General features: G+C 40.6%; 1 protein-coding gene across 1 annotated transcript in view; it reads right to left on the reverse strand.

Moving 5' to 3' along the window:
* Window positions 1-23,455, reverse strand: part of LOC112125929 (dystrophin-like) — a 1,989,526-nt gene that overhangs the window by 233,385 nt on the left and 1,732,686 nt on the right. Inside the window, exon 60 of the mRNA XM_026648920.1 lies at window positions 6,211-6,357. Coding sequence (XP_026504705.1) covers window positions 6,211-6,357 — 147 coding nt within the window. The remainder of the gene's footprint in view (window positions 1-6,210; window positions 6,358-23,455) is intronic.

Raw genomic sequence — 23,455 nt, forward strand, 5'->3', positions numbered from 1 at the left:
TAATAGGAAATTGGCAGAACATTTTCAAAAGATGAGCCTTGGAGCTTATATTCATGACTCTGCTAGACACCAAAAATTGTGGACACACTGGAGACACTGGTTTTATGTCTCATTACAACAACCTGTAACCCACTAACTCTCCTTTGACCTATGAGTGAAGAGGTGTTAATTGCCCACTTCATTTTGAATGGTATTAAAACTGTGCTTTGATAGCATTTTTCATGCCCTGTGCATTCAGTTTGTGCTGGTATATATGACTACACAAGAAGCAGGACAAGTTTTTGCATGCAAGCTAATAAAATGTACAAAGTAGACTCTACGTAAGATTTTAAATTAAATGAGTACTAGACTATTTGAGATTTTTTCTCCGCTCTTATAAAAATCCCCGTGTTAAAGCAGAAAAGTATTATTTCCACTCTCAGTTTATTAAAAATTTCTAGGACTAGATAATCCCAGACCTCCCCCTAAGATCAGCACTCATCATCATTTCATATCTGGTAAGCTTTATGCATCTCACTTATATGTATTAAGGAAGGGATATACAGCTGGTGGGGATATCAGGAAAGCAACTATTCATATAGTACTTTTACATGATGTCTTGTGGGAGATGAGAACTGGTGTTTCAGCAATATTTTACCTGATGGCAAGACAGTGAGAAAAAACAGGGCAATATCAAACTGGGGAGAAAAACAAAGGAAAGAAGAAAGGGGGGCTGGAGAAGAAAAAGAGATAAAGATGAGAAGAAAGAAAAAACAGAAAGGGGAGAAAGAGGAGAAAATGGACAGAGAGGAATATAGACAAAAGAGAAAGAGAGCAACAAAAAGATAAATAGGCACTACTTATTGAAAAATGAGTAAAAAGAAGCCAAAGAGAGAAACAGAAAATAAGAATAGCATAAAAGGAAGAAATATGGAAATAAATAGAATGAAAACATGCATAGGAAAAAATAATAAAGGGCAGAGATGGCCAAAGAGGTAGGGAAATACCAAATGACTCTAATGAAAGAAAGAAAACTATGGAAAGAATTAGACGAAACTGGCAATCAGTTGAAAACCAGAAGCTCAAGAAAGGTTAGGAAACTATCCCATTAGTTAGAATGATTGTTGCATTCATTGTTTGAGTTAAATTTTCATGCTGCATTGGCAGAAGTTGCGATTCTTCCAGAACTAGTCTCACCTAATCACAGACTTTACTGGAGGTACTGATCATGGAAATAAAAGTCTAATCCTAACATAGACCAATGTGGGAAATATACTAGAAAGTGCTGTGATGCTGTATGAAAAGGAAGTTAACCGTTTATATCATTGTTATATTTATATCATTGTTGCTACCACTGTTGCACAACTGCACTAAATTTGAAATAAAGTGTTATAAAGTTGATATAAAATGTATCATGTAAGATATCAATGGAAAAGTTACAATTTGTCAAGTATGATTATCCTGGTTAAAACCATGTATCATCACTGTATCTGAAGTTCTGAATATCAGGGAGGTATTTGTACCTTAAATGTGTTTGTTCTTGGGGTAACACCCACAAAGTCTCGCCAACCCATTGTGACTGAACTATTCAAGCTTGATGGACCATTAAGAAGAATTAACTCTCCAGATAGCTCTTCCTGAGGACACCTCAGACAACAAGGAGCCAATGCAAAACATTTAAGGACGTGTGATGTGGACATGTGACCTCAGACTCCATCTTTCTCAGTAACTTTTGTGATAGACCCAGGACAGTTGGGTACAGCAGAATAGCAGAAGGCAGATATACTGGCCACTGGATTAACAGTTTTCTGGTCCCTGACTGACCAGAGCAGGGGCTGCTCCAGGCTAATGAGAACACCTGACTCCAATTAACCTGCAAAGAGTCAGGTGAGGCCATTAAGCTAATATGACCACCTGACTCTAATTAAGGCCCCACTGATACTATAAAAAGGGCTCACTCCAGTCAGACAGAGGAGAGCCAGGGGAGAGCAAGTGTGTGGCTGAAGGGCTGCTTAATGAAGACGCCCTCAAGTTATTGATAAGGGAGCCCTAAGGTAAGGGTGAAGAAGGGAGAAGCAGGAGAGCTGTGGGGAAGTGGCCCAGGGAAATGTAGCAACTCTGGCAGTAAAAGGTTGGCTGCCAACAGCTGCTACCATTAGGGTCCCTGGGCCGGAACCTGGAGTAGAGGGCAGGCCCGAGTTTCCCCCAACCCACCACTACAGGAACACCTCCTGGGAGGGGAAGTCAGGTCCCTGTCAGGACAGGAGGCTAAACTGTTCTAAAACAAGTCCCTAGGGACAACAGAGACTGTGGGAGTTCTCTCACCAACCTCCTTGCTGGCCTATGATGAAAAGGACTCAGTAGACTGCAACCCTGGCCCTAGAGAGAGAAGGGCTACGTGGAGGGTCACAGTGAGCCACTGAGGCTAGCATATACCACCTAGAAGCGCAGGACCCACGGGGGCAAGGTCAGAGCTCTGCTACACTTTCCATACACAGGGGCTATGGGCTTTGTTTGGGACAGTACATTTCCAAGCACATGGCAGAGGATATAAAAAAGACCTGAGAGATCTCCATTTTGCCTCATTCCTGCTCCAATTCTCTGGACTGTGGATTTACAATTAAAAGGAGTATTTTGAACAATGGACTGAGGACCTTTCAATCTTTTGGAAGTTACCAGGGTGACTTTTGCAAACCAGCAGTCTATTCTACCACTGCTACACACCTGATTTAAGGAATTCACAATCATTTGTATGTATATGATCTATTAACCATTTATAACTCTATTTTATACTTTTATTAATATATCTTTAGTTAGTTTACTAAGCATTGGTTGACAGCATGATATTTGGGTAATATCTAAGATACACATTGACCTGGGGGTAAGTTTCTGAACCTTTGGGATTAGTAGAACCTCACATATGGTGAACTGGGTTTTCAGTAACCTATCACTATAGTAGACCTGTTTTTCTGGATGGGAGCCAAGGGGACTGTGTTAGGCTTCTGGTTAACAGGTGTGGTGCTACAGAAGCTCTTTTGCTGCTAGTTTGGTGAATCTAATTACAGAATAAGCCACCAGTTGTGGTGATTGTCTGCTGTGTTTCTTGCAGTCTGCCCTGAGGTGGCATTCTCAGACCATTCCAACAGGCACCCGGTCACAAGTGCCATTCAGGTATGAATACAGTGCAGACAATTACTGATCAATGATACAGGTTGCCTAAATATAAGCAATTTGTTCTCTATCTCTCCACCCAGCACCCTCTTACTTGAAGCAAAAAGAATATATTATTCAATTATGCAATTTCCCCCCACCCCCCCGTCACATCCTGATTCCTTTAAAATGGGTAATCTACTTAGGTTCTTCCTTCAAGACAGGGTTATAGATAGGTTGCAATGTTTTTACCTCTGTTCTTTAGTTATCAGAATGCCTTCCATGCACCATCATACTTATTTCCATAAATATGAACAAAGCATAAAACACGATCTTACCACCACTGATTTATTTGTTTTGTCTGCTCCAATATCTTGCCCTGACACACTTTGCTACAGATAAATAGAATATCATATTTATATGAATCTAAGTGGATTAGTTTCCATAAAAATATTCAAGTTTGGATGTTCTTTTCCCTCCCCAACACCATGGCCAATTCTTCTTTTATTTCAAATTCCTATTGCTTGGACAAATCTATTCCTGAAACACATCTCCCTCACCCTATCCACTACAGCCACTATGTTTAGTAATATTACACTGGAGAATATGGAGAGCACTTTATCCTTGGTTCTGTCTTTTCATTTTATGCTAGTCTGTTTTAATAATGTCTCCTGTGCTCCATAGTCAAGGTCTGGAAGGATGTGGAGCTGTTGCGTTTGGTTTAAGGTCCAATACTATTAACATTTTATCTGAACTAGCATGTTCATTGCTACTCTTGACGCAAGCAAGCTTTTTTTCCTCTTAATATTCACATAAGATGCAGCAAATGTACCTTCGTGATATGTACATCCAACTATTTAGATGTGTTGGAGTTTTCCAAATGAATAATTTTTGCCTGTACACCTACACTACATGGCATTTAATTAGGAAGTGGTTCACATTGCCCTTAACATGATCAACAAAGCATGTATATGAGAGGTTTGGCTAAACCAGGCACCTCCCCAGCTGGACTGGAAACCAGGACTGGCTATCAGGCATACCAAGCATTTACTGTTCTGTGCATAGGTGCTGAGTTTCTAATCTGCTGGGGGGTGCTCCCCTCTGGCTCCACCCAAGTCCTGCCCCAACTCCACCCCTTTTCCCAGCCCCTGCCCTGCTTCTTCCCTGCCCAGTTCTGCCCCCTCCCACAAGCGTGCTGTGCCCTCGCTCCTCCCCACTCCCCCCCAGCACCTCCTGATGTCACGAAGCAGCTGATATGTGACAGGCAGGAGGCACTGATTGGTGGAGCCCGCCAGTGAGCAGGAGGCGCTGGGGGAGAGGGAGGTTCTGGTAGGTGGGCTGCTGGTGGGTGCTCAGCACCCACCATTTTTTTCCCCGTGGGTGCTCCGGTCCCAGAGCACCCACAGAATTGGTGCCTATAGTTGTACGATGAAGAAAATCTACAGGCCAGTCTGGGAGGGAGATTGGCTAGTGGAAGGGCTCATAGGATCATTAGGAATGGAGCCTGCTGCTAAGAATGAGCCAGAAAGAGAAGCATATGGGAAGATAGAGGGCTTGCAGGAGCAGTTGGCAAAGAGCAAGGGACTAATTCTTGGAGAAGGAAAAGTTGAAGAGACCTATATCTGGGATCTCTTGTGGGGCATAAATGTGTCAGGCACCCTGCTTGAATGGTATGATGACACAGGTGCACTGACATGCTGGCTAGAGGAAATAGTGTTAGCACGAACAGCACAGAAGACATACAGAGGCATGTGCGGTCATGTGCCCCCCTTCCAATTTGCTGTTTGGCTTGTAGTGAGCATGCTCAAGAACACTGCTGAAGCCATCTGGTCTCACTCTGCCCTCCCCCCACCCCCACCCCCCACCACACACGCTATAGGCAGGCACTGGTCATCTCTGATCATGTGCATGAAAAGAGGGAAGGGGGTTTATTCTTATCCATGAAAATCTGAAGTCTTATGATAAGCATCAGGACTTTACATTATTCAATCCAATTCCAGGCTTATCCTGCACTTCCTACCTACTTACATATTTTTAACATGTCCCTGTTAAAGTTAACACACTGACTACTGTTTCTCACAGATTTTGGAATGAAACACATTGAAATACATCTGCGCATGCACACATACACGTCTCCCGTTAATCCAAATTGGGGGTCACTTGCATAAAGTAAAAGAAAAGCTGTAATATATGCATATTAGATGGCTTTGCTGGAAAATAATGAAGAATAAGTAAACTTAAGTGGATGTACATCTCTGTAAAATCTGTTCTATAATCTTTTCAATTTTTGTTTTCATTTAAATTTGATATTCATTCTGATGTGATAAAATATTTTAATACTTTTTCAGCTTTAAAAGCAAACTCATAAAATCCACTTTTTTGATTACTTTAATAGGATTACTGAATTCTGCCAATGACTAATGAATCTAATGCTTTGTAATTTTAAACTTGATTCCACAGGTGTGATTTTAATGGATGTACTGCACAGGATCACTAAGCTGCTTGTACAGGGAAGTATTTAAAATGAATGTCCTTGGAAGTAATTGAAACAGAAAAGAGAACACACTGGACTTGTGAAAATAAACTCTCTAAAGTCAATCTTCCATATGCCGTACAAAAGAGCTGTAAAGATTGGATATGCCTAACCCACAATAAATTGTCCTATGAAATACATGGTAGAGTAAAATTGCAACAAATGCACATCTTTTGGTGTTTATAATTGTTTTACGGTGATGAAATTTTAAAAAAAAATTCTGTTCCTGAAGAGAGAATTTTAAGCAACGAGCTAGAAGCATACTTTTAATTACACATGGGCTACATGCTAATTATCTACAATTAATAGGGTTAGCTCAATTTATCATGTTCTTGAGAGTGAGATTTGGGTGGTCAGAAATATATGAGGAAAACCATTTACAATATCAGCTTTTCTTTTCTTTCTTTTTAAAAAAAAATAGGTATGCACACTGTAATTTGCATAGCAACAATTTTCTCTATCACTCAATATATTTTCCACTGGGACAAAACAAGAAAAAACATGTCCACGTAAATGCAGAGCTTCAAAAATGATTAAGACAATATTACCTGTAGAAGCTTCCACCTTGTGTTCAGGTCTTCCAGGCAGTTGAGATTATATGGAGAAAGCTGTATATCAGAGGAGGTGAACTGGTGAGCAAGGTCATTGACATGATTCACATTTTCTTTAATGGGTGCAATTTCTGCTCGGTAAACCTGTGTGAATGAAACAAACAGTATATTTATATAAACAATAATCTCCAAAGTTATGGTCTCCACTATTTGATAATTGACCATGAGGGAGATTCTGGCAATTTTTTAAAACTGAAAAATGTAGATTCAGGTCAACAGAAAACATTTTGAAAGTTTGTGTTGAATTCCACTGAATTGTTTCAGACTGAGAAAAACAGACAAAAAACCTTCAACTAAATGTTTTGTTTTGATTTTTTAAAATGAAATGTTTTGATCTTTTTTTATTTGAAATTACTTTGTTTTGAATTTTACCTCCATTGTGTTTTTTAAAAGATATAAAACTCTTTAAAATGAAACTGTTTGGAGCTGAATGAAACTACTATCTGTTTTTTTCCCCTTAACACATTTTGGTTTAGCCAGAGAACTGAAAAATCAGTAATTCACACAGCTCTAGTTCTGAGCCCCAAATGGAAAGGAAGGAACATATTGATCCTGAATATCTACATTCTTTTTATATAGCATGGCCTTTATTGTGCCTTCCAGGCACAACTTGCATTTGAGTAGTTGCATGTTCAGTAGGATCATCAAGGAAAATTTTGGCCAACTCAGCCAGATTTTCTTGTAGGGCTCCCAAGGGAGCATTCACTTTAGTAGCTGTTTCCTGACCCTTTAAATATGTGTAATATTTGTCCCCTATTGTGCTGGGTCAGTATGTTTCAGCATTAGACCTCGGGAGGCGATAGTGCTGCTGGTGATACCAACACGGACCAACCAGGGCCGGCTCTAACTTTTTTGCTGCCCCAGGCAAAAAAGAAGAGCGCCGCCCTGCCGTAACACCACCCCCCCCCCGGAGCGCCACGCCGGGCCGCCCAAACCCCCCGGAGCGCCACGCCGGGCCGCCCAAACCCCCCGGAGCGCCACGCCGGGCCGCCCAAACCCCCCGGAGCGCCGCGCTGCCGAAGCCCCCGCGCTGCCTGGCCGAAACACCAAAAAAAAACAAACCCTCAAGCGCTGCCCTGCCAAACAAAAAACACTGCGGGCACCCCCGCTACCCTAACATTGGCCACCCCTTCTAAGGTGCCGTCCCAAGCAAGTGCTTGGTTAGCTGGTGCCTGGAGCCGGCCCTGGGAGTAACTAGACACATAGGGTGGAAATCCTGTCCACACTGAAGTCAATGGCAAAAATCCCACTGACTTCAACAGAGCCATGATTTCATCCAATGTGCCTGGAGCATGTATATGAATGGAAGGGGCTTCCTCCTCTTCCACGTGGATGCAGGGCCAGCCACAATGTGGCCCTTAATATTTTGTAGTGAATTGTAAATTTCTTTTTAAAAAAATAAACCTTACATCACCTGAAAGAACTGTGCATAACAATTTTATTATTTTAATAATTTCATTAAATGCTTTAAAAAGTCATCTATATCAGTGGTTCTCAAAACTGGCCTGCTACTTGTTCAGGGAAAGCCACTTGCGGGCCGGGCCGGTTTGTTTACCTGCCGTGTCTGCAGGTTCGGCCGATCGCGGCTCCCACTGGCTGCGGTTCACCGCTCCAGGCCAATGGGGGCTGCGGGAAGCAGCGTGGGATGTGATGGCCGCCCTTCCCGCAGCCCCCATTGGCCTGGAGCGGTGAACTGCCGTCAGTGGGAGCCGCGTTTGACCGAACCTGTGGACGCGGCAGGTAAACAAACTGGCTCGGCCCGCCAGGCGCTTTCCCTGAACAAGCGGCGGACCGGCTTTGAGAACCGCTGATCTATATCGCTGCAAAACAAAGAAACCAAAAACCTTCCAACTGACTTTATTTAAAACCAGGCAATAACAAGTTGAGGAAGCTCCTACAATGAATCTCAATACATTCTCAAAGTGCTGCCACCTTGACCTCACATACAAAACATCATGACAATCTGTTGAGGAGAGGTGTTTCTGTGCAGATCTTTGAGCTGTTAGTGTTTCATATCTCTATTTACTAATGAGACATTTAGGGAACTTTAACATGATACTCTGTATCAAAATGTACCAATGAGTCACTTCTAAGGGACAAATTCTGTCATTTTCAGGTGCACTTTGGGTAATGTGATGTCTGTGCACAAGGACAGGATAATGTCCTTGGAATATTAGCCTTGCCTTCTGTCTCTGAGTATGTGCATTTCGCTATATAAGCCATACAGTAGAACCTCAGAGTTACGAACTCCTCAGGAATGGAGGTTGTTCGTAACTCTGAAATGTTCGCAACTCTGAACACAATGTAATTGTTGTTCTATCAAAAGTTTATAACTGAACATTGACTTCAGAAAGCTTTGAAACTTTACTATGTAGAAGAAAAATGCTGCCTTTAACCATCTTAATTTAAATGAAACAAGCACAGAAAAAATTTCCTTATCTTGTCAAATCTTTTTTAAACTTTCCCTTTATTTTTTAATAGTTTTCATTTAACACACTACTGTACTATATTTGATTTTTTTTTTTTTGGTCTCTGCTGCTGCCTGATTGCGTACTTCAAGTTTCAAATGTGGTTGGCTGGTCAGTTGATAACTCTGGAGTTCGTAACTCTGAGGTTTTACTGTATATGATCTATAACTTATTTTGGACAATTAAACTATTGAAATGACCTCCTAGAAATTTCTTTACCAGAATTAGCTGTGAACATTATTCCATGAATAACCAATATCTGACAAACTTGAGTGCTTGCAGCTTAACATTACTCAGACTTTCTCAGACACTTGAATGGTTAAATGCCACTAACTGAAAATAGGGCATAGATCAGTGGGTCTCAAACTTTTTTTACTGGTGACCCCTTTCACATTGCAAGCCTCTGAGTGCGACCCCCCCTAATAAATTAAACACCCTTTTAAATATTATAAATGCTGGAGGCAAGCGGGATTTGGCGTGGAGGTTGACAGCTCGCGACCTCCCATGTAATGACCTTGCGACCCACTGAGGGGTCCCAACCCCCAGTTTGAGAACCCCTAGCATAGATCTCCTAAATATTGTCCATGACTCTCAATCAAAAGCTAGATTCTGACTCAATTAATTATAATACCTCACAACATGAGTAGACTCAATGACTTCAATAGGATTCATATGCTTATGAGTTAGCAAGACTGCATTTAACAGAAAAATTTAAGTGGTTAGGTATTGCCTCTCTCCCTCCCCCCAAGCATACAGTGAAATGTTCTTTAATGGCCCACTGAAACAAACATGAAAAACATACTGATTTCAAACAATGTTTATTCTGAAAGGCAAGCAGGGAGACTGACTTAAGTGCCCTGAAAGCAAAATTCACAAGTTAAATTAGACACAAGGAATGTTATTCACCTCACCCTTTCACAAGTTGAGTTCACTGGAGTTACTCCTGATTTATATTATTGTTAGTTGAGAGAATCTGGCTTATGGTGTGGAGATGAGGGCAGAATTTGGCACTTGCAGTCAGATCTTGCAAAGGCTTCCATATGTACTTAAGTTAAGCACGTGAGGAAAAAAATGAGGCCAGTAAGGCTTTAAGTAAAATACAGGCATATGTCTTTGCAGGATTAGGGTCTTAGTGAATATAGATATGCAGAGTGAATATTGGCATACATATTATTTCATGTGCAGTAAATTATATATAACTATCTTACCTGTTTCATTTAGTTACTGATAAAAATAGTCCACATAATATTTTATGTGAAATAGTCTTTAAATAAATGCCCCGTCCAAAAACTAAATTCAGTGCTAGCAACTTGATATCTTGAGAAATATCAATTGAGTAGGTGGAGGGGAGGAAAAAAAAAGTTTGATTAAAAAATAAAAACATTCCGTTTGAAACATCCCTGGGGGAATATTACAATAAACTATGGAAACCAGAGGAAAAAAATCTCTGAAAAATACTTTTAGGATATCCTTTCAAAACTTCAAGGTTCAAGACAATATACTGTGAGCTAATGTCATGCTATGTTCATGCACTCAGGAAGATGATTTATTTGCTTTATATGTAGTAATATTCCTACATCAAAACAGCTACAGATTTCATTTTCTACTTTTATTTGCAGAATTGAAATGTTTTTTCATTGTTCACTGGACTGAACTTTTAACTCTTCCCCCCCCCCCACCCCCATTTCACTACTCTACAAATAAAATTCAGGCCAATTCATTGACCAAACGGAAAAGAGAAATAGGGTGAATGGAAGTATGGGCACATAATTCAAATAAACACTTCTATTTCCATTTTAATACTGATTTAACTTGGAACAAACAACTTGGAAAAAAGAAGATTCTATTCTCCTGCCAACATGTTCCAGACATCCCTTGGTAAGTGACTAAAAGTCATCGTCTGAAAACTAGCGATAGTATAAGCCATTTTATTCTTAAATCCTTGTAGCTATATTTGGGCCTCCCAAATTACATTGCTTATAGTGAAAAATTCCACCTTTTATCCAAACCTCTGGTCAGCCAGCTTAATTGTGTCTCCTATTCCATTCAGTTATATGGAGTTCTAATGTTGGTTACTGGGAATAAGTTACAAACTTCAGTTAGGACAGGAAAATAGAACTGACCATTTTAATTGTTCAGGACTGAATTAAATGGGCAATCTAGATTATCGACTCTCAATTTGTAACCTTTATTCTTTTTTGTTCAAACTCTGAGGTGAACTCAGCTTTTACCACATCCATTGTAGCCAATTCAGCATCTCTCAGGACCGAAAACATACTTAACCAATCTAACATCATAAAAAAGTCCAATAATCATTTTAATGGCTGTCCTATGTATGTAGAAATGTATATTGACAAAGCATATGATAATTCTCATAGGTAACCTTTTTGCAAAAAGCAAGACTTAGTAAATTAAGTCTAATTTACTTAATAAATACATAGATAATAGTCCACAAAGTTTGCACACGTACAAACTAAGGATAAACCTTTGAACTCTGTAGTCTTTGTAATCTTTTTTTCCAGTTAATCTTATGTATATGTTCATGCAGCATTAAAAAAAATTAATCATCAGCACCCTAAACATCAACACCCTAAATTGCCTTTAGATTATTGGGGCATAAGGACTTGATCCTGCACCATTGAAGACAATGGGATTTTTGCCATTATATTTAATGGAAGAAGGATCAGACCTTAACTGAAGACAGTAGTTCAGGCAAAACACTTAAGCATATTCTTAGCTTTAACCATGTGCTTAAATCCCAGCTTGACTTGAGAACGTGTTTCAGTGCTTTGCTGACCTGGGGCATAACTGAATAAGTTCAGATATTTAGATACTGGTCTTTATTTCTATATGTGCAAAATTGCACTTGTAATTATTTGCCTCTAAAATTGGCTCAGAAATATTGGGCGCAATGGAAAGTGAAATAGATGGTCACATTGGGTTTTTCTAGATTAAGAAGAGGCTGAGGAAATGTTGTGATTAGCTAGTATGTGTTATTGACCTCTTATTCTTATCTAGACAAACCAGCTGATAAGATGAAATAAGTGTAAGAAGGGTTTTTTTCTACATGTTGAAAGGGCTGAAGTGTGGATGTGTAGCAGGAAAAGCAACCAAGGCACAAGAAGGATGTAGAATGGCCTAAGATAAGGCATATCTACACCCTTCCTCCTTGCACACAATTTATTTTATAGTTCACCCTTCTAATAGTTGCTTTTCCTGCTACAACCACATTCTTCTGCATGTGAATTACACTGATTTATGCTTACTTATGCTGATTTTCCAATATGTCCCTCTGAGTTCAATTATTAACGTTGTATTTTTATTAAAATTTCTATTAACTTGATACACACACAGCAACTTAAAACAAAAACCAAAAAAAAAAAATCTTATTCAATGCTCTATTGATATATAATTAATCCAAATCATTTTACAAATAAAAAACCAAGAGAGAAAAAGAAAAAGTTTGTCCACATTAAGATCTGAACTCCATAGGACATTGTATTATTTTAAAAGTTAGCTATTTAAAAGACCAAGTTAAGCAAGATACATTATTAGTGATAACTTGTCTACTTCTCCCAGAGTACATAAACCCACAACTATGGGCTTGACTATGCTACAGACTCTACAGACTAAAGCTGTGACATTGTAGCACCATAGTGTAGACACTTTCTATATTGAAAGGAGGATTTATTTTTTGCCTCTGTAGTTAATCCACTCCATCGAGAAGCAGAAGCTAAGTTGATGTAAGAATTCTTCCACTGACCTAATGGTGTCTATGCTGGGACATAGATCAGCGTAAGTACATCTCTGAGGGGTAGCTAGGTTAACCTAAATTTTAAGCATAGACCAGGTCTGAGATGTTTTAGCTGTGGAATGAGAGGAAGTTAGCTCTAATTCTGTTTTGTTTAAAAGAATTATTTTAATGATTAGTCTTTTTTGTATTGGAACTACTTATATAACTATCACATTTACATCTATAGGCTGATGAACACATCCTCTCTCCAAATTTGGTTTCCTTTACTTATAAAATGTTTATAATCAGCTACAACATACTTCAAAGAGAAGCCCAATAAAGAATTAACTTGACATAGATTTAACGGACCTTCAGCTTGGACTGATATCCAACTTCTCGTCCACTATAACCCAAGGTCCTTTTTTGCAGAACTGCTGCTTAGCCATTCGGTCTCTAGTCTATAGCAGTGCATGGGATTCTTCCGTCCTAAGTGCAGGACTCTGCACTTGTCCTTGTTGAACCTCATCAGATTTCTTTTAGCCCAATCCTCTAATTTGTCTAGGTCCCTCTGTATCCTATCCCTACTCTCCAGCATATCTACCACTCCTCCCAATTTAGTGTCATATGCAAACTTGCTGAGGGTGCAGTCAGCGCCATCCTCCAGATCATTAATGAAGATATTGAACAAAACCAGCCCCAGGACCGACCCTTGGGGCACTCCGCTTGATACGGCTGCCAACTAGACGTGGAGCCATTGATCACTACCTGTTGAGCCTGACAATCTAGCCAGCTTTCTATCCACCTTGTAGTCCATTCATCCAGTCCATACTTCTTTAACATACCAGCAAGAATACTGTGGGAGACTGTATCAAAAGCTTTGCTAAAGTCAAGGAAGTCCTGGTTATTCTCCCAGGGGATCCTGCCCATCAATTCCCAGAGGGAGTCAAAGTTTGCTTTTCTGAAGTCCAGGGTCCATATTCTGCTGCTCTCCTTTTTCCCTTGTGTCAGGATCCTGAACTCAACCATCTCATGATCACTGCCTCCCAGGTTCCCATCCACTTTTGCTTCCCCTACTAATTCTTCCCTGTTTGTGAGTAGCAGGTCAAGAAGAGCTCTGCTCCTAGTTGGTTCCTCCAGCATTTGCACCAGGAAATTGTCCCCTACACTTTCCAAAAACTTCCTGGATTGTCTGTGCACCACTGTATTGCTCTCCCAGCAGATATCAGGGTGATTCAAGTCTCCCATGAGAACCAGGGCCTGTGATCTAGTAATTTCTGTTAGTTGCCAGAAGAAAGTCCTGTCCACCTCATCCCCCTGGTCTGGTGGTCTATAGCAGACTCCCACCACAACATCACCCTTGTTCCTCACACTTCTAAACTTAATCCAGAGACTCTTAGGTTTTTCTGCAGTTTTATACTGGTGCTCTGAGCAGTCATACTGCTCTCTTACATACAATGCAACTCCACCTTTTCTGCCCTGCCTGCCCTTCCTGAACAGTTTATATCCATCCATGACAGTACTCCAGTCATGTGAGTTATCCCACCAAGTCTCTGTTATTCCAATTACATCATAATTCCTTGACTGTGCCAGGACTTCCAGTTCTCCCTGCTTATTTCCCAGGCTTCTTGCATTTGTGTATAGGTACTTAAAATAACTCGCTGATCATCCTGCTTTCTCAGTATGAGGCAGGAGTCCTCCCCTCTTGTGCTCTCCTGCTTGTGCTTCCTCCCAGTATCCCACTTCCCCACTTACCTCAGGGCTTTGGTCTCCTTCCCCTGGTGAACCTAGTTTAAAGCTCTCCTCACTAGGTTAGCCAGCCTGCTTGTGAAGATGCTCTTCCATCTCTTCGTTAGGTGGAGCCCGTCTCTACCTAGCACTCCTCCTTCTTGGAACACCATCCCAGGGTCAAAGAATCCAAAGCCTTCTCTCTGACACCATCTGCGTAGCCATTGACTTTCACGATTTGATGGTCTCTACCCGGGCCTTTTCCTTCCACAGAGTCATTGGCCATTATCTTTGAAAACTTGTGGTGATCCCGGGAGGTCTTGGATGATTGGAAAAAGGCAAATATAGTGCCCATCTTTAAAAAAGGGAAGAAGGAGAATCCGGAAGACTACAGACCAGTCAACCTCACCTCAGTACTTGGAAAGTTATGGAGCAGGTCCTCAAGGAATCCATTTTGAAGCCCTTGGAGAAGAGGAAGGTGATCAGGAACAGTCAACATGGATTCACCAAGGGGAAGTCATGCCTGACCAACCTGATTACCTTCTATGATGAGATAACTGACTCTGTGTATATGGGAAAAGCAGTGGATGTGTTATTCCTTGACTTTAGCAAAGCTTTCGATACGGTCTCCCACAGTATTCTTGCCAGCCAGTTAAAGAAGTATGGATTGGATGAATGGACTATAAGGTGGATAGAAAGCTGGCAAGATCATCGGGCTCAACGGGTAGTGATCAACGGCTTAATGTCTAGTTGGCAGCCGGTATCAAGTGGAGTGCCCCAGGGGTCGGTCCTGGGGCTGGTTTTGTTCAAAATCTTCATTAATTATCTGGACGATGAGATGGATTGCACCCTCAGCATGTTCGCGGATGACACTAAGCTGGGGGGAAGAGGTAGATATGCTGGAGGGTAGGGATAAGGTCCAGAGTGACCTAGACAAATTAGAGGATCGGGCCAAAAGAAATCTGATGAGGTTCAACAAGGACAAGTGCAGAGTCCTGCACTTAGAACGGAAGAATCCAATGCACTGCTATAGGCTGGGTACCGACTGGCTAAGTGGCAGTGCTGCAGAAAAGGACCTGGAGATTACAGTGGGCGAGAAGCTAGATACAAGTAAACAGTGTGCTCTTGTTGACAAGAAGGCTAACAGCATATTGGGCTGCATTAGTAGGAGCATTGCCAGCAGATTGAGGGAAGTGATTATTCCCCTCTATTCAGCACTGGTGAGGCCACATCTGGAGTATTGCATCCAGTTTTGGCCCCTCACTACAGAAAAGATGTGGACACATTGGAGAGAGTCCAGTGGAGGGCAATGAAAATGATTGGGGGGCTGGGGCACATGACTTAAATTAATGGAGATATCCCATCTCCTTGAATTGGAAGGGACCTTGAAAGGTCATCGAGTCCAGCCCCCTGCCTTCACTAGCAGGACCAAGTACTGATTTTGCCCCAGATCCTTAAATGGCCCCCTCAAGGATTGACTTATGAGGAGAGGCTAAGTGAACTGGGCTTATTTAGTCTGCAGAAGAGAAGAGTGAAGTGGGATTTGATAGCAGCCTTTTGGCTTCAACTACCTGAAGGGGGGTTCCAAAGAGGATGGAGCATGGCTGTTCTCAGTGGTGGCAGATGACAAAACAAGGAGCAATGGTCTCAAGTTGCAGTGCGAGAGGTCTAGGTTGGATATTAGGAAAAACTATTTCACTAGGAGGGTTGTGAAGCACTGGAATGGGTTACCTAGGGAGGTGGTGGAATCTCTTCCAACCCTAATCTTCTATGCTTCTTCTATGATAATGGCCTTATGCAACTACAATTTGAACTAATCTGATGCTCCAGACTATAGATTTGGAAAAGTGGATTTTAAGTGATCTGTACAGTTCTGTTTTGAAAACTCCTTGAGAAGTCAGCAAGCATGTCTGAACGGGGGGGTGGTGAGGGTGAGGTGGGTCTCAGAGCGTGGGCTCCAACCGGAGCCCAAATCTCTACACTGCAATATTTAGCACTGCAGCTTGAGCTCCCAGGAACCCGAGTCAGCTGTGAGACTCGGTGCCGTGGTTTTCCCCCCGCAGTATAGATGTATCAAAAGACACACTGGTGATGCTGCCTAACCAAATATTGGAATCAAGTACTTGAAATCTATGGTACTTTGCAGAGTCTAGCTAGCACAAAATGTAATTTATATGTTAAACACAACGAGCCATAAGTTCCCCTTCTACCAAAAACAACACAGAAGAGAACTCAGTCAAAAATATCTGCAGTTTAAAAGGTCAGTTTTGTAACAGCATCACACTATCAATGCTATCGTGTATATCATCCAAATGAGGAGACAAGAATCTGCAACTGAAGCTTCCAAAACCTTGCAGATTTCTGGCCATACAATGCCATTACCAACACACAGCTCTGGGCCTTCTGCCAAGCAGAGGAAGCATACAGTAGCTGGCTTCCTTGACATGAGACTATTCATTCCCCACCAGTAGTTACTTCTGTGTAACCTCTCTGACAGGATGACTAACATAGGTTAATGCTAATATGGCTAATGCCTGTTCAGCATTAAAAATGCTGAAAAAAATCAGCCAGCTCTATGACATTTTTCAAAGGCAACGTAGCCTGTTTCCTGAATCACAGCTCTTTATAAATGACCACACAATTGTTAAGCAGTTAGATATGAGACTGCAACTAACGCTTCTGGTTGTCTCTCTAGGGCTGGTAGTAACACAGCTCCCTGAACTAGGAGGTGCCAGCAGCTAAATGGCACTTCTGGCTACAGTTAACAAGACAACTTATCTATTCTGTATGTCATACAATGAGGGCTCAATACTGATGGCACATGTGTGGGTATGAATCTTGCAAAGTCAAAAACACTTAATGAAGTTTATAGAACATTACAATTTTGTATTTGTATAGCTCCTTTAATCCAAAGGATCCCAAAGCACTTTAGAAACTCAACACCTGTATACACGAACTGTACAAAGAAATCATCCACTGCAGCCATCTTTGGGGGTGAAATACAACAGTGGTTTAACATGGCACAACATTTCTATGAGATACCTTCGGACAGGAAAGTAAGAGAACTGTAAATACAGGGAGAATTATAGTAGGTTGAGTAAAACATGGGTGATTTGGAATACAGATGGGACACTAAGATTAGCACCACTATTCTGGGCTAGAATACCATTAATGGCTGCAAACGGCTAGGACTATGATTTTACACTTCACCTGAAGGATGGCGCTTCTAGCAACACAGCACTCACCACTGTTCAACAGCATGCATCATTCTGCAGTACTGAGAGTGCAACTTACTAAAACACCAACAGTCTACTTCCTACAGCCTGCTAAGAAGAGATCCAATTATTTGTTTTTCCTTGAAAATTTCCCATCCCAGTACTGACCTAGTCAAACCCTGCTTCAGTCTTAGGTATGTTTACATATCTTGTGTGTCATCATTATTATGTTTCTAGTCCTGGCTACAATGTACTAGGTACTTTCCAAACAGCAGGAACCGATGATCACTGCCCTGAGGAGCTCACAGTCTAAAAACTGATAAACACGCAAGCAGATGGAGCTGTAGGGAAGAAGGGAGTAAGACATAAAGTTATGTTAAACACACTCACACATAATTAAAATAGGACAAGTAAATTACATCCAAATTACCCCTCAAACTTGCCATTGCCTATCACCATATCAGATATCCGAATCAAGCCCTGAGTGTTGCGTACATTTGTAACCAGGTCATGCTGTGGGCTGGAGTACAGACCATGAATCTCACCTTTTTGATGGTACTACACATTGTCAGTGTATCTGCAAGATGTTATATGTCACTTTGCAAATCTCATGCTTTTCTTGCAGATTAAATTGCTTTTGCTTTGACTATCCCCTTGAAAACTAGTGAGCGCCTTGCCAAATATTTTTTCATAAAAACAAACCTTTCAATAAAAATCCCACCATTTGTTGAAAAATGAACAGTTTTTGAAAATGTCTCTTTCCCCCATTGCCACTATTTTTCCATGTGCTGTGTTTGGTTTCATTTTAATTAGCGGTCCCTAAAATATGGAAGAACACTGCACTCTTCTCTGGGACATCGCCCAGCATTCAGCAGGCAGTCAAATATAAAGACCTACATCCACCAAAGGGAGTTGGCATTTATTGACTGCATGAAAAGGATATTTTTGTCCATGTTTTATGAACGAGTTTTTTGAAATTTGAAAAGAAATTCATGAGTCACTTGGGTGGGAGTGGAAATAAATAGTAAATGAGCTTATTTCAATCAGAATAGACTCTTTATATACTTGCCAGCTTTGGGGAGCTTCCATCATGAAGCCCTTGACTGGAAATGCAGGAAGTAATAGTAACTATACAATTCACATTTTCAATTTCTTAACCCCTCTTTCCCCCAGCCACATGTGCATCAACTCGATAAGTCAAATACCCCAGCATTCATGAATCCAACTCAAATCCCATTGTAACTTTTGATCCACTAGTGTTAGTGGAATTGTGTGGCTAAATCCCCATGCCACTTTGAAAATATATGCTGAAGAGGAAGCTATGGCATCTTCTCCAAGGAACGCTTGTTCCTTACGCAAAGCTATATTAAAATAAAATGTTACCCTTGATACATATTGAAAGGATCATTTTTTCTGCTACCTTGCATTGTCAATGCTATGTCAAAATTGTTTGCCTCTTATTTTAGGCACCAATTCAGGAAAGCATTCTTCTTCAGGACAACACTCATAATGTGCTTATGTACTGCGCTGAATAGGGATGCTTAAGTGCTTTCTCAAAGTAAGGACCCAAATATCCAATTCTGCGGTTGGTGTGCAACTATCATGCCAAATGCTCTATATATTTGCACAAAAAAATGGTAGTGGTGGGTATTTATTAAGTTCTCACACACCCCTCAGCAAGACTGGGGCTCATTGATAACCATCTTTTCCTGGAAAATTATATTTAAAAAAATAACAGATGCAAATCTAATCATCACTGATTATTATTCATTATTGAAATGTTAATACATTATTGCCGATTCATAACGTGAGTGGAAATGCAATCTTAGAAGAAAAGTTTGGATTCTTTACTTAAAAAGAAATTCAGCCTACCCATTATTATTTTTAACTTCAGTTGCTGAAGACATACATAATTATCTGCTACTTTTCTGGCAAGTTTTGGAAAAGAAAAATATCTAGGGTCAGATTCATCTCTAGTGTAACTCCACTGAAGTCAGGAATTAATTTGGCCCCTAATGTATTCTTATGTCTTTGCTTAAATTCACAAATTGAGGAGAGCCCTGCAAGGTCACATGGCAGCAGTCATGATTTACCGTAAGTAGATCACAGAGTACTTCTACACTGCAATAAAAGACCTGAGCCAAGGCTAAAGCTGGCCTGGCTCAGATGACCAGGGCTCACGGGATATGGGCTGCATGGCTAAAAATTGCAGTGTAGATGTTCAGGCTCAGGCTGGAGTCCTGGCTCTGAAACCCTGAGAGGGGGGAAGTCGCAGAGCCCAGGCTCCCGCCTGACCCCGAATGTCTGCACAGCAATTTGTAGTTCCCAGCCTGAGCCGGGTGAGCTGGAGTCAACTAATCCGGGCTCTTTATTGCAGCGTAGATGTATCCACAGTGTCCCCTTTCTGCCGAGTGTATTTGCTCTATGCTCCTGAACCCACTGGAGCCAATGGCAAAGCTCCTTTTGAGTTAAAAAAAATGGAGGATCAGATTCTATTAATATTCTCATATACCTGTTTAAGACGACACACACAACGCTTAAATATGTAGGTAGATATGCAGCAATAGCCGCTGCCCCCTCCCCAGTCTCATACTGGAGATTGTGCATTAACACAAAAGAAGGACTATTACTCTTAACGTATCTCAAATTTCCCCCACCAGCTCTGGGAAATTGGCCTCTCTCTCTCTCTCTCTATCAGATTCAGGTATGGCTGAGTAAAATTGCCAATCATTTAAACATTTTAAAATACCTGAATCTAATTACTTTGTGGATTAATCTGTTTTTCCTCATTTTTATACTGCACCAACTAGTCCAGCTATTATGTATTTTTCTTTAAAACTATGTAATTGGACCCTGAAAAACACTAGAGAATTAATCACAAAGCAAAGGTTTGTATTTATAGCAACAGGTTACACCAATGTTCAGAGATACTCTCCTTTCAGAGATACTCTCATTTCTACAACTCAGACCCCACACAATCCTACTCTCTTCCTAATGATCTCCCTCAAAACAAAAGAAAAACCCACAATAGCTCATCCCTTAAACCTACATGAAACATTTGCAGACCACTAGCTTTCTAGCAATGGTATTAAGCATTTAGATGATTCATAACTAAGCTTTTTATGGGTCTTTAAACTTTCATGGAGAGATGAGCTAAATACCATGTTATGATTTGAAATGATTTATGGTCACCAATAAACCTTTCAAAAGGCACCAACTTTAGGCTCCTGTGATAACTACAGGCCAGTTTGTACAACTCTTACTTTTACTGATGAACACGTTCTCACACAAGAAGTCTTATATACTCATTTGTATAAGTGCTCAGCGATGTGAGGAAAGGTCGCACAATCTAGTCTTACAGTCTTTCCAGTCAGAGAAATCTGCATCGCCGCTGATAAAATATGTAGTGAAAATGAAGATAAGAGAATCAAATTGCAATTAAAAAGAGAAAAAAAGATTAATGGTTAATCATAAATTAGCAAGCGGTTGCTACTTTGCCTCTATGGAAATGTTCAGAGATTAATCACTTATTTTTGTGGGTGGGTAATGTAGCTTTACATTACTGATGGATTTGTAGACACATTATAATTTCATAATCCTTGTTTCATAATTATACCATGATGAGTAATGTTATTTGCACTTCCACCTTAACCATACATGTGTGAACACAATGCTTAAATTTATAAGGTCACTTTGCTTTCTTTTACTGTAATAATTCAGGGCCTGATCCTGCAACTTCTATACAGGAGCTAACTGTTGCTATTACTCACATGAATTGCCAGTACACATACATATTCACCAGGGACGGCTTTCAAGGACTATTCATGTGAATAAGGGTTCAGGAGAGCACTTCAAGAAATGGGGCCACATTCTCTGGCCTGTCAAGATCATTTGTTCAGTGCAAAGTGGCCTTAAACTAGTTAGAGATTCCCAACGGAGGATTCCCCTCATGTAGGGGAAATCTTTGTCAGACAGCTCCCTTTACCAGCCACCCTCCTCATCCTTGGTGAAAGAGGGAGAAGGGGGCAGGGATCTTATGCCAGCAACACAAGGAACTAAGGCTATGTCTATACTTAAAATGCTACAGTGGCACACTTTAGTGGAGCCACTCACTACAATGATAGGAAGGGTTCTCCTGGCGTTGTAGTTAATCCACCTCCCCAAGAGGGGGTAGCTAGGTCAATGGAAGAATTATTCCACTGACTTAGCACTATATGCACCAGGGGTTAGGTTGGCATAGCTATGTTTCTCAGGGATGTGGATTTTTCACACCTCTGAGAGATGTAGCTATGCCAATGTAAATTTTCAGTGTAGACCAGCCCTGAGATGCAGCAGGACCCTTTCTGTGCAATAATTATGTGAAAGTTGGGCATCCCAGAATCAGGGAGCTGAAACTGGCTCCCTACACATGCCTTTCTCCACTATGGCTGAGATACACTCAGATGTAGTGGAGAAGCAGGGCCATGGTCTTCAAGCAGGATAATATCCACTGCTCTGAAATCAGTCTCTCTCTCTCTCTCTCTCTCTCGCTTGCTCTCATAGTGTTGCCTCTTTTCAACCAGAGCAGCTAGTCAAATTTCAGGGCAGGGGATGTTCCCTTTGGGAGTAGAAAGCAGTAATAATCTGGTATTTTCTTTGATGCAATCTTGATTACTTACAAGGAATGTAAAAAGTCTTGTGTCTCTGAATACATAAGGAACCAAAAACAAAAGAAGCAATTTCTTAGCTTATAGCCCCCAAACCTCTTTAGGCAACACAAACCCCAAATGCTCTCTCTTGCTTTTTCCAGGGTCACACTGTACTTACAAGTTCCAGCTTGGCTTTCCCATCTCACCCTCTTTCTCTGTTCTTAGTTTCTGAGTGTTTTGTCTCTCTTCCCCCCCCACCACCTACCCAAAATTATACTCTGCTAAAAAGCTCCTGAGCAGGTTCATACATACCTTTTGTCTTAGGTGAGGGTTTATGCTTATAGTAACATTAATTGAAGGGTGAGTTCACACCTATCAATCTCAATAGGGTTTTATCTCAACCTCTAACAAAGTTTCACCTAGCTCATAAAAATATTTGAAAGTGGAATATGGGGAATGAAGTGCATTGTTGTATTCTATCTGTGACATAGTTTTACAACTCTCAATTTTTTCATTAAAACCGAGTCTGTTATTTCTGATAGGTTTAGTATCTAACAATTCAAGTCTCAGAATATCTTGACTCGTGGAGAAACCTGGGATTGTCAGCTTCCTGTGCAATATGCTACTCTTAGCTTCCTTTTAAACTGGGCACAGTATATTTATTTGATTCTAGTGCTACTGGGGACAGGCACTGTTGAAACAAAATGGATTTTAGATGATTTAATTTTCTGTCCTATATGCTGTTATAAACTCAGAAATGGTAAAGCAGAAATGCACCAGAGATGAATATAAATCCCCTTCTGTGAGCTGGGATAAAAATAGTTCAGATGGAAAATAGCTGAGAAGAAAGATGGCAAAATGCCTTTTAGTAGTTCCTTCTCCTTTCAGATGTCTGTAGTTACTGAAATATTTTTAAGTCTTTTCAAATGCTCTTTTCTTTCTAAAGATTTGAAAAATTACACTAAATATTTACCTAAATGTGTGTTTCTGGAATGTAAACTGTTCAATAATATAAATGAAATGAGTATGTTAGTTCCACATATTCATTTTCAGCTTCTTCTCTCATCCTCCAAAAAAGAAGCAAAGGCAAAATTTGGAGTGGTGTGAAATTTAGAAGGAAAAAAAGGGATTTTGCTGGTTACAATGACAGGTGTTAGAAGCAGCACATTAATAGGGGTGTATAGCTTGAAATACATTTCACTATGAGAGCACTATAGCTGTTATAAATCTCTTGGCATTTTTGATCAAGACTTGATATGCAATTCGGCATTCCCCCACCTCCCTGCATACATACAGTCTATCCTACTGCCAAGTAATTATTCTAACATATCTGGGTACATCCATGCAGAAAAAAATCCAACCAGATTCAGCTCATATCTCATCCAGTTATGACAACTACAGCCATGAAATGGT

The sequence above is a fragment of the Terrapene carolina genome, unplaced genomic scaffold, assembly GCF_002925995.2.
Source record: "Terrapene carolina triunguis isolate 2854851 unplaced genomic scaffold, T_m_triunguis-2.0 Scaffold22, whole genome shotgun sequence".
NCBI classification, from domain to species: Eukaryota; Metazoa; Chordata; order Testudines; family Emydidae; genus Terrapene; species Terrapene triunguis.